Source organism: Canis aureus, chromosome 33 (genome assembly GCF_053574225.1).
Source record: "Canis aureus isolate CA01 chromosome 33, VMU_Caureus_v.1.0, whole genome shotgun sequence".
In the NCBI taxonomy this organism is placed as follows: Eukaryota; Metazoa; Chordata; class Mammalia; order Carnivora; family Canidae; genus Canis; species Canis aureus.
The window spans coordinates 20,908,191-20,920,936 of record NC_135643.1 but is presented as its reverse complement, the minus strand read 5'-3'; the positions used below and the strand labels follow the sequence as shown (position 1 = coordinate 20,920,936).

The following is a 12,746-nucleotide window of genomic DNA, read 5'->3' as shown; positions in this document are numbered from 1 at the left end:
CTAGCCAACAGAGGCTTATCACCCTGAAAACTGATCTGTGGATAATTATGCATACTATTTGGTTCAGTTGTGGGGGGGCCTATTACCAAAACAAGAAAACAGGCCTGAGAAAAAGGAAGTTTATGTTTAGCATTCAAATAGTCTACAACAACTTCAAATTCTGCAATGGAATTATGAAACCTTTCTAAAAGGAGACAGAAATAAAAGAATATATTCAACTAAATGATTTGTTCTTATGCTTTTAATGTTAAATTTTATTTTTTCTTACTATACAATTCAGCAATTGAATGATTCACAGTATTTATATTATTTCATAAGCAAATTACTTATGTTATAAGGAATAGTGCTGTGTTATATCGGCAGAATACTTGTATTATGGTTATAGTATTTGTAACGATCATGCACCAATAAGCTTTCCAAGTCAGAAATTATTTTAATTACTTACCAGTATATTCCTTATTACTGGATCACCTTTGCAGATCTTTATTCTTTAGCAGTATTTTTAACTTTATTTACTCATTTTGACTACCTCTTCAAATATTGCAGAGCTGTTGAATCATTAAATTTCAGGTATGTAAGCGTGAGCACTAGCGCATGCATTGAGTGTGAGTCAAACTCCACTATATGTCTGCATATACGTAAGCATCACACACCCCCTCAGTACTGTTGGTGCAAACTATAAAAATCCAACAGTCCAGGGACATCAGATAAATAGCAAATTTTATGAAGGAGATAATAGGAGAATACCATTTAGAAGATGATGTTCTTCATATTCTCCTAACTTGGCAGATATCTCTACCACTTTCCTGGACTGCTTTTAAGGTATCATGAATTTTGGTTCAAGGGAAATGAGGGACAAAAAAATTAGGAAATGTTGCATAGTTTCATAAAATCTTTCACATAAAAATTGAAGCATGTAATATTTGAAATTGTGGTAGATCAGGAGAGAAAGAAGTATAGCTCAGTGGCATCTGGTGTAAATCACCCTAATTCATGAAAATCACTTTGCTTCGGGAAAATATGTTTTAAAGATACCCAGGAGCCAAATTAATTGTATACTCACATACAACACACAAACCACACACAAGTAGAGAAAAATTATATAGTCATCCAATGGACATACTCATTTTTGATCACCTGAGTGCTTTCTTTTATATTCATTTCTATGAGGCTAACTAAAACAAAAATTATACTCAAATAACTCTAAGGTCTGTTCATACCAATTGCAGGCAAGTCATTCTCTATGGATAATGAAGGCCCAGATAAGGAAAAAACTTCACTCAAACAGACTGATACAAATTTTCATTTCAAGATAAGCAGGCATCCTAGAACAAATGGTTCTCAAAATGGGGTCCCCAAAACCCTTTCAGAGGATCACAAAAATAAAAATTACTTTCATAAAAATACCAAGATTTTATATGCCTTTTTCAGTGTACTGTCATTTACACAATGGTGCAAAAACAGTGGTGGGTAAAGCTGCTGGGGCTTTATTATGAACCCAGTCAGCGGCACCATACTGTGCTGGTGATCAACATATTCCTCCCTATCACACATTCACAGTAAAATAAATGCTATTCTCAGTAATTTTTTTAAATTTTGCAATATTTTTTTAAGTAGGTTCCACACCCAACGTGGGGCTTGAACTCAAGACCCTGAGAATCAAGAGTCACATGCTCTACAGACTGAACCAATCAGGCACCCGAGCAATATTTTTAATTTTGAAAAGTTATTTTTCATAAAGATATGTGGTAATGTGAGTTATTATTTTAAAATGCAATATCAAATAATTTTTAATAGTCTCTAATTTCTAATGTGCAAAATACTGATAGATACAGCCCATATTTTTTATAGCTCATATTTATAAGCAAAAATTTTAGAGAGTCTTCAGCAATTTTTAAGTCTAAAAGAGTCCTGAGACCAAAAGTTTAAGAACCACTGCCAAAGGATTACCTAACTTTTATACGAGATGGCAAACAAAACAAAACAGAACATGGAATAGAGATTTTGAAATTCAATGATGTGCTTGGCAGATGGCAGATGAGGTAACAGGAAAAGAAATAAAAATTAAAAGCATGGTAGGAACCCTAAATTTTGGTGTTCAGGTATTTTGAGCAAAATTACATTAAGCACCTGAACATTTTATTTTGCTTATTTGGGTAGAAACTCTATTTAAGCCTAGGGGAATATTCCATTATTGGGCCTGTTTGCCTATTTCAGTTACAGCTTGGTATGTTATCAGTAGTTTTTTTTTTTTTTTTTTTTTGACAGGTGGGGTTAAGTAGGGATCCTCCTCTTTGTGTGGAATAAGTTGGTATTAATTCTTATTGCTAGAAGTAAATTATTAAGTTTAATCATTTTCTTATTGCCCAAAGAAAGCTTGTGAACGAACTTCAAAGGACAGTAGGTGATACTCATGTTATTATGAATGGTATCAAGAATATGATTTTTAAATAAGAATATTAACTGGAAGATATTCTTAGAACCAGAAATAGTTCACACTCCCTAAAATTGAAAAAGTGAACCGGTGCAAGACTGAGAATTTTTGCATCCTTCAATGAATACCAGCAACTCCAGGGGAATGTTTATCAGAACTCAACAAACACAATTCACAAAATGCAACCCAGGCTCATACACAGCAAACACTTATGTGTGAAAGACAGTCTTTAGACAGCACAATGTCATAAATGTCTGAAGACTTTTAAAGATTGCTCCTGACACACATCACAGACAAATACTGACCAAAATACAGAATTACAAAATACCAAGATGACACAGGCCCTACATGATCTATGGGGAGGAAGAGGAAGAAAGGCACTGAGGGGGTGCAATACAGATGCATATACAAAGAGATATAAGGCAATCAACGCATGCGCTGGTGTGAACACTTACCTACCTACATTTGAATTTCAATGGTTCCAAGTTCTTCAGGTCACACTCATGGAAACTCCAAAGAATGGAGATCTGGAGAGAAGATCTTAAGTTGAAGAACCTTTTTCCCCCTGAGTTTTAAGTTTAATGTTTAAAACATTGGTATAGATAGATTATAGGTCCAGAAAAGAATCCCAGAAACTCAACTGAAGAAGTTATGTTGATCAATTACTATAAAGAATAAGTTTCTTAAGAAGACTGCAATAAATGTTTACCTTATTCATAAGAAAAGGCCCTTAGAGACAATAAGATTATTAACCTTATCAGTAAATAAGACTTACTGATGAAACTATGAGTAAATAAAAAATACACAATTCAAAATATATAGTCTCTACATTAATATGTGCATATGGTATGTATACTATTCATAGTATAGACAGTATAATACTCCTATTTACAGGCTTGAATAAAAAAAATCTACAATTAAGTGAATCATATACAGTTGAAACAACAAACACAAGCAAAGATCAATCTTGATGAAGAATTATAATACAAATTGAATAAAAACTATTTGGGCATAATAGAGACTAAAGAATATTGCCCTGGACAAATGGCATATATATACTTCCAAAAATTTAAAATGATGTAAAACAGTAAACAGAAATGTAAACAAGTTTTAGTGAATTAAATAGTGAAAAGTAAATGGACTTTACTGCTACTAAGAGGGTGATTTGTGGTTAAAAACTCTATGCATACACATGTGCAGGTACAGTTTCCAAATACTTATTACTTAATATTTTTGTTGATTGGTCAGGAAAGTGGAGAACTTTTATTCTAAACCTACTATTGAGAATATAAAAGTAAAAATATTTACATGTGTTTAAAATTAACTTCAAATCAATTATTTTAAAAGGCCTCTTCAAACAAACCATACCTTACATGTTCTCTACCTAGATTATCCCTATAATTTAAGCCCCAGGTGATACATTTCAATGACAGACAATAATTTCAATGAACAAAAAAAGAGAGAGAATCAAGATTCATTACCACTGAGAATACTGGAGGTTTAAGACAATATATTTACACAATTCTTGCTTTCTAACAGTTAAATAAAAAATAGAAAAGAATTCAAACATTTTTTTTTCTAGTTCTGAAAATAAAAGTCTCTACAACAGCAAAATCTCCCTTTTGTAAAAGTTCTAGATATAATGACAAAATTACAAGTATAATGTAAAACAACAGAAGAACAAAACCCCAAAGCAAAATCACAAGAGAAAGGAAAAATGTTTTATTATTCTTAAGAGACCTACCCATATACTCTTCTCAATTCAAAGACACCTAGAGTGATTATGTCTTAAGCTAGTAGGTATTTCTTTTCTCCTGGGCTCACTTCAGGTTAAATTACTACTACAGATCAACTCTTGTTATAATGAATACTGCTGCAAAGGAAATTTCTGCAGATATGTCTATTCTGATTAAAGGAAATTCTAGGCTTTCATGTCAGAAGTAACTGGTCCTTTAAAGATTAAAACTTTGTTTTCTTTTAAGAGGACTACTGCCAGCTGTTGCTTAAGCAGCTCTTAGTGGGAGAAATATATCTTGTCTCTGCTCTCAAATTGCATTGCTGAGAGAAAGTCCATATCCGTAATAGATATAAATTCAAGTCTAAATTTTTGTACAGCAAATTAAGCTGAATGCCAGGTTAATTTACATCACAACATGTATATCTTACAAACATATATGTTTAAAAACAAGAATTCTTTGTTTACAGGATTCACTGGCTTAAAATATTAAATTATTAAGCTTTTCCATTTTAAAATTACACAGAACTTTTTTGCAACACACATCTACATAACCAAAAAATTTCTGATTTCTTACAAATCTCCAATTTTTCCAACAGTATTTACTTAAAATATTTTTGTTTAATAAAACATAGGCAGTTTGGTCTTTATTTTATTTATTTATTTATTTATTTATTTATTTTTCAGTTTGGTCTTTATTGAATTTTACTTGTAGTTACAAAATAGGATTACTAATTTTTATACAAATGATTTTACATATAATACTTCTCTGCCTTGAATTTCTCTCCAAATGGCTATTTTAAGTAGTCCACTTTAAAGATGGACTGATATGTGGCCAAGATCCATTATTCATCTCTGGCTTTAGCCTTAGCTCTTGGGAGACTAAACACCAAATACTTCCATGTCATTTCTGGCACCTACAATCCTGTACATAGTCAATAATCATGTGCCTGATACCATGACATTTCAACTGGTGTAGTAACATAAGTAACAAAAACAAGGCTTGACCTTTCAGTTTACTGTTACTATCTAAACATTCATCTTTAGGGACCCTTGGGTGGTTCAGCAGTTGAGCATCTGCCTTAGGCTCAGGGCGTGATCCCAGGTTCCTGGGATCAAGTCCCACGTTGGGCTCCCAGCATGGGGCCTGCTTCTCCCTCTGCCTGTGTCTCTGCCTCTCTCTCTCTCTGTGTCTCTCATGAATAAATAAATAAAATCTTATAAATAAATAAATAAATAAATAAATAAATAAATAAATAAATATTCATCTTTAAATAGAGGAAAGCATTCCATGTATAGAGAAAATCTCCCTACGTGCTTCATATACTGAAATTCTGTCAGCTGAAATGTAAATGTATGTTTATATTGCAATATTTAAAATGTGGCAATAACTAATGATGGTGAAAACTATACAAATGTAAAAATTAAATCAAAGCAGAATACTAGAAATCAGATTATCTATTCTCTTTAGAATTTACAACATAAAATAAATGTTAGGAGCTGTTTTTAATGTTTAGTTACTTAGTTTTCAGTCAGACCATGAATTCTTCAAAAAGAAGTCCAAATTGGGAATTCTTTCTATCTTGTGAGGATGAGTTAAAACCAGAAAGCCAACTCTGTCACCTCGAATTTTTACTATGAGGAAAATCTTGTGAATAATACTAAATAACATCTATGATTAATCATCTTCAATCCAGACACAAAGTGAAGAAAGAAAAAATATATTAAGAGAATGAGGAATCCCAAACATATTTAGTTACTCAACTGCCCTCAGTTAAAATTTGTTATCTTTTTAGCATCACAATGCTAAATGCACCATTATAATTATAGGACAATCTAGGAAGCTGAAAACGCCAAGAAAGTATTATTTCTGTAAAATAATGCCAAACTTTAAATCACTAATGAAAACACTATAACAAGTATTTCTTTTTTTGTGATAAAAAATTCTTCAGATTTTTAGAATTAAAATATTCAGATTCTTGCATTCCAATATGGTCAAAGCTAAATATTAATGCCACTACTTGACCGTGTGGAATTAAATCAAATGTGCATTTTGTACACTTCTACTAAAAACCAAGTTCTTAGCTTATCCATTAAGTAACAGATTATAGTAATTGATTAGAAAATTATGATGAAAAGCTAAGCTAGTCTAATAGGTCAAATTTAATAGACCAATTAGCAGGAGAGACAGAACTACTAACTGCTTGATTGTTCAGTGAAACAATTGCTTAAAATGACATTTGTAGCAGAACTTTGAGTGCAATCTGGTTGAGTAATTTCAAATGCTCTGCTGGACACACAGTAAAAATTCAGAATTTTTTTCAGAGAGAAAACAGTAAATAAAGAATTACACAATGTATTTTTAAAACTCAACTGCATAATAGAAGCCTTTTAACACAATTTGTTTAACACACTAGACTACTTGAATTTGACAAACTGGGCTTCAAAAGATGCAAACTTAAAAGCACATCTCCCAGAGCTTTATAAACAGAAAAAAAAAAATGAACAGAAAATACACTGAAATGGTATACTGTAAAATTAATATAATTATGAGGAAAAAGACAATAAATTACAAAGATAAAATTTTATAGTTTTATTTTTTTACTTCAAAATTAGGCAATTTTTTTTTTTTAGTATTTAGGAATTATATATAACTATTAATTAGTTGTACCCATAGTAAATAAGTTGTGGAAATAGTTTCTCACTTATGCAAGGCAAATCATTTTCTAAACATCTAATATCTAGGAAGTATTCTTTCTTACCAAAATTATTTGTATTACTTACCAAGTAATACCAAGACATAAAAATAAACAAGTAACTCAGGCCAAAGTGCTTTTTAATCAGGATTATTCCTTATTAATTTCTATTCTTCCTATTTTAAGTATGAAGAAAAGTCAAGTAAGCCAAATTACTGGACTGAAGTCACTAGGATAAATAGTATGGTTAAAATTGTGAAATTGATGTTATTGATTGAAATGAAGGTAAGAGCTAAAATTAATTACATACTAAATAATCTTTAACTTAGAGCGAAAATACTTTACAGGCCTGTTTTAAACAACTGAATTTATGTACTGGGCTGAATACTTAAATTCAGTTGTTAGACTCCAATAACATACTCATACATTTCAGTTGCATTTCCTAAACCACACAGACGACCTCCCTTCAACCATATCATGAGTCTATGCAGCAAATAAATGTGAGAATTATCATAAAAGTATACCAGAAAGACATTAGGAGCCGCAAAAAAAAATAGAAATTAATCTTTCTATAACAGGGAGTTATTAAGATATTAGAGAAAAATCAGCTCTATTTGAAAAATCATATATATACACACTTAAATATATATCTTTATATATCTTTATGATATATATACACATATATCATATTCTCAAACTGATATCCTATATATCCAATATATGCCATATTCCTCAAACTAATATCATATATATACATATATCACATATATAACATAGGTTACGTGAAGAAGCCAGTCATAAATTATGTACATTACATTAATTATTTTAAAGGAAACTGACTTTTCCTTTCATGATACATGTTTATTTCTTCTACTTCTCTCTCTTATGGCATAGTTTATGTAAAAGAAACAACTAGTCCTAGCTTTAATGCTTGCCACTGATAATTTTCTTAAGAATTGTAACAGGCTTTTCCCTGTATTTTATGTTTCTAGCATATGCATATTAGGGAAAAAATTAAGTTCTCAATTACAGAGTTTTCCAAGAGATATTTATTATGGTCATCATGGTTATTACATATTACATGTAAGATAATAAAAATAGTGACTACCTAAACAAGGTGTTAAATAACTCTGGTGCTTTGCTTTAGATTACTGGTTTGTTTCCATTCAAGGTGCAGTCAACTTTTAAGTATACATGTGCAGATTTTTTAAGTCTGTGGATCACCTACAGAAAATTTTTGGCACTATTATCAGGATGTTTTCATCACCACTTTCTGCTACTACCATGAACATGAATAGGGAATATCAATTAATATAGTGGGCAAGAGTTTATAATGTTTCTAAAGTAATTAAATACATTCCAAAAGCCCACTTTTCTTCTAAGTATAATTTTGTTAATAAAAAAATTTTAGACAATAGTAAATACAGAAGTCAAGAAATATTTTCCAAACTTCTGCTACAGGCTAAAATGGTGTTATGTTTGAAAATAGATCTGAATGAAGTTTTTAGTCTTCACTGGAATGTTTTGACATTGGGTAACCAAAGCTAGAAAAAAAGATACCCAAGAAACTAATGAGATAAAAATATCTATAATAATAGGTCTCAGTTTCTTATTGATAGGATAATAGCTAGATGAAGACAATATAGGAAGTTCAGCGTATTTCCTCACCCTGAATATCCAATTGTCAACAAGCTTTGCTCTAACCACAACCATCACTCAGGTGATTTTGGAGAGCCACAGAATTGGAGTGCTTTTCTGCCATATAAAAAACAGGTATAATTTTTCCGAAAAGAATAAATTTTAAATGATTTTTACTGAAAAAAAAAAAGTTTTGCCTTATTCTCTTTGAACATGATTTTACTTGTATAATATTACAGATACAACTTTTCTAGCTAAGCAATTATAACTTTCTCTATTCAGATATTACATACTGCCAGTCTGGCCATAAAAAATTTTAATTGTCTCACCAACAAGAAAACAAAAGAATATATCCAGCTAGCTCATAGTTTAAAACTGTACAGTCCTGAGCTGGTTCAAAATTTTTAAAATTCAAGAACGTTGAGTATCAAAAGGTTCAAAAATGCCTTTACCACATACGTATTTTCACAATATATAATCTGGTTAGGAAATTTTTTTTATTCCCTATTTAATGGATTTAAAAAATGGATATGCTCACAGTTAGTTGTCTCCCAGATGGACAGGAATCAAGATATCTTAAGTCTCAGTTTGGTGTCAATTTACTTTTAGGACTAATAAACAGTCTGAAAATATTATCAAAGAAACTATGTTGATGGATCTTTGTGACCATTTTCAGCACTTCCTTATCTTTATATTTTAAAAAAATTATCTGTAAAGCTAAAGTAATAATTCCCAATGAATAAGGCTTAAGTTACTGGGGCTAAGAACACAGTTAATTTTTCTGGTAGAGTAATAATTTATCACTCAACTATTCTACTCATTAGTACTAGTGGCTTATGTAGTGAAACTCAGTAGTAAAAACATGTAAAAAAGGAACTTCATTTTCCAGTGCTAATAAAAACTGCTTCCTGAATTTCACAAAGCTCTATTTTTTTTTTCCTCAGTGACTCATTTAGGGGTACACAACCAATATCAAATGATCTGAAGTTAGCAAAAATAAATAGTATTTAAGTAGACAAGTCTTTAAACACACATTTTAAAGAAAAGAGTAAGTAATCAACAGAATAACAAATATGCAATAACTAAACAAAATGAAAAAGAATATAATTTAAGTTAAAGAGTATTATGGAGAAAAAGAATCACTTCACAAACTATGATCCCCATGACAAACAAATGTAAATGCAAGCAGACAAAAGAAGACAGTTAATATGTTTGGCATCTGTTTGTTTAAAATACTAAAGATAACTTTACTTCTATTTTATCTAATAAGTTTTGAAACCTTCATCAAATCGCAGGTTTTGGAATAATGGAACAAAAACACTTCTGTTCCAATAATGTTCTGAGAAAAGTTCATCAAGGTTTCTGAATTATCTAAGTTATTTTGGGGGAATACTTGCACTCCAGGGAAAGAAGTCTTCTCTTCAAGAAAGAAATATATTATGCAATTCAATTGCAGACTGCATTTTGTTAATAATTTCCTTCTCAATACACTTCTACACATTGTGATATCCTACTATAGGGACTCAAAGGAAACTGCAGTCTCCTTTGGATTAGAATTAGTGATATTTTTAAAGACCATTTGGTCATTTGATATGCTTTTGTTCAGATTTTTGAACAATGGTTTCCTCAAAATACAATGAATTTAAATCCATAACAAGACTAATTCTTTTGTACCCAAAGCTGCCATAATAACTTCATGGCTAGTTTCTTTCATTTATCTTTCTAAACCATTCTCCCACTTAGCACCCGTCCCACTTTCTCAGGTGTTCCAAATGAACACCCAATGAAGATGGGGTGTCCAAGATGTCCCAAATGAAGCTGATGCAGCATGAACATGAACAACTTGCCAATGATTTCTTAATGCAATTCAGATATGTATTATGGTTAAATTTCAATTATTTAGGAACTAGCTATTCATTTTGTAGATTATGCAGACTGTTTCATTTCTGTTTCTCCTGTTCATTTTCTCTTCAAAAATGGTTCCACCACAAGGCAAAAAAAAAAAAAAAAAAAAAAAAAAAAAAAAGTGGTAGTTGACCCTAGAAAGACTACCATTTGTTACTAGCTCGAGTTTAATAGGCTGACCATTTGACAAATAAAAAAATATTTATTATTATTTTTAGAAATGCTAATTCAGAGGTTTAATACTCATATCCTCTACACAGGATATGACCTGAAGACACATTCTAAGTTTAGCTTAGCCTGTACGGTGCCAAAAAAAAGCACATGTAATCCAACATTTAAAAATCCGATATCATATGAAAAACTAGATTTGCCCCTTCCCCCCACACCATCTCCAAATGAAAAGATATGGCAGTATTTGGCCAAACTGTCAAATAGAAACTATAAACTAGAGGAGAGTAGTGGCTCTCCCCATTCAATGGGACAAAGGCTACAGTCCTCACCATTTGTGGTTGTCACTAACACCAAGGCCAAATGTCAGTACCCACTATCATTAATGTTTATCTTCTTTATTTTTAATTTTTCAGAATATTTTTTTTGGATTTATGACTACCAAAAGCAAAAAATGAAAGATACGCCTAAAGGTCTATGTGTTTCTAGAACACAAGAAAGAATATTATTACATGTTCAATATGCAAATAAAGTGTCTCTGTCAAAGACTACAGCTTAAGATGCCATTATAAAACAAACCACAGAATGACCTTATGTGAGTTACAGTCTAGAAACCTATCAGAATCTTTGAGTGTTTGATTCATGCCATAACTCATATAAGATGATACATTTTTTGTGCCATTTAAAAGTATAGTGAAACTTCACATCACTGTTTTTATGTTCATTTAATTAACAACCATATAGGTTATCTGAAAATTTTAACATGTCATTTGTTGCTACGTTCTAAGAAGGTTTTACAGAGAAAAGAAACTTCTGATGGCAAGTATTTATTAAATTTCTAAAATCAGAAACTGCAATTACTCTGAATTTTATTTTTCTAATGCCAGATTTTATTAAAAGATTTTTTCTATTCTGACAAGTAAATCTAATATATAGATAAAATGATTTTACTTATATAGTGTTTATGTTTTAAAGCTACACCTATAGCTTTAATATAGGTATTAATATAAAGTAATAAGCATGAAGATATTTTAATACTTTTTATTTCTAAAATGTTCATAGTGAGAAATATTAAACCATATCATTATGTTGTTTTTGTTTTTGGTATTAATTAACATGAGTAACCCTTCAAAAACTTGTCCCATTTAATAAATTAGAACATTTTATATTTTTGAAACACTGTATTTAATGTTGGCTAATTATTAATTTTATATGCCACTTATGAAATATTTATAATTTTTCTAAATATTTTTGGTCTGTACTATAATAATGATGATTTTTAATTTTCCCCCAGAGATAAAGCAAGTTTTCAATTTTGTTTACCATTCTCATTGCTATAGTTCATCAGCATGCCACAAAAGACAGTCAAGAGCTTCTCATTGGCGGGATCTGTTATACTGCACAGTGACCTTAAATGGTCAATTACAATCTGTGCACCACCTGCTTGGTCAACTGCACTTCTGCCCTCATCTGTAAAACAAAGAGTTAAATTAAAAATAAAAGAAAAAAGAAATGTACCACCTTACAATTTCAAATATAAAACAACAATGTTATTCCTTAAGTAGAAAATAAACCTAGGCAGGGCATTAAATATGTCTTTTTGGAAAAACAAAACAAAACAAGTAATCATGGAAATGGCTGTGGGATGGGGAAAAGAGACAATCACTTTTTCAGAGAAAAAAGATTATTCTCACTGGCATCTATAGTAGCTTAAAGAACTTCTCTGTGTCCTAGGAATGTATGACTATCACATGTGAAAATTTTCACCTCCTCTTTCATAAATGACAATTCTGCATAAGAGAAAAAAACAAGAACTAATATTTTATAGAAATTTTCTCAGCTTGGAAACAACTAAATATGTCAATCAGTGTTTTTTAAAGTTAGTTATTATGAAAAAAAAATCTGACTCACAGAGTCATTCTAGATCACAATAAGGGTCTTTTTAATGGCATTTCTATAGTCCATAAGCATGTTCCTTTTCTCAATTCTTGCTATTTTGTTTTTCATTTTTCCTTATTCCTTCCATTCTAGAACACACCAACGTTACAAAGAGTGATCAAAATTATGGTCCGACATACCTTCTGTTATGTACATTAATACATTACATAGAACAGATGTCAATTAACTCTTGGAATATGTAAAGAGCTTTAGACTACTTTCTAACCCCTGA

At 30.8% G+C, this 12,746-nt stretch overlaps 1 protein-coding gene across 13 annotated transcripts in view; it reads right to left on the bottom strand.

Moving 5' to 3' along the window:
• The window catches only part of RAP1GDS1 (Rap1 GTPase-GDP dissociation stimulator 1), a 164,773-nt gene that overhangs the window by 52,367 nt on the left and 99,660 nt on the right, over positions 1-12,746 (bottom strand). For 12 of the 13 annotated variants that reach the window (XR_013371299.1, XR_013371304.1, XR_013371303.1 and 9 more), the window contains one exon: positions 11,900-12,046. The exons of the other annotated variant lie outside the window; for it this stretch is intronic. Coding sequence is in view for 5 of the 12 variants with exons in the window: in XM_077882960.1 (XP_077739086.1) it covers positions 11,900-12,046 (147 nt within the window). In the remaining 7 variants the exon portion in view is untranslated. The remainder of the gene's footprint in view (positions 1-11,899; positions 12,047-12,746) is intronic. 13 annotated transcript variants of the gene reach the window in all.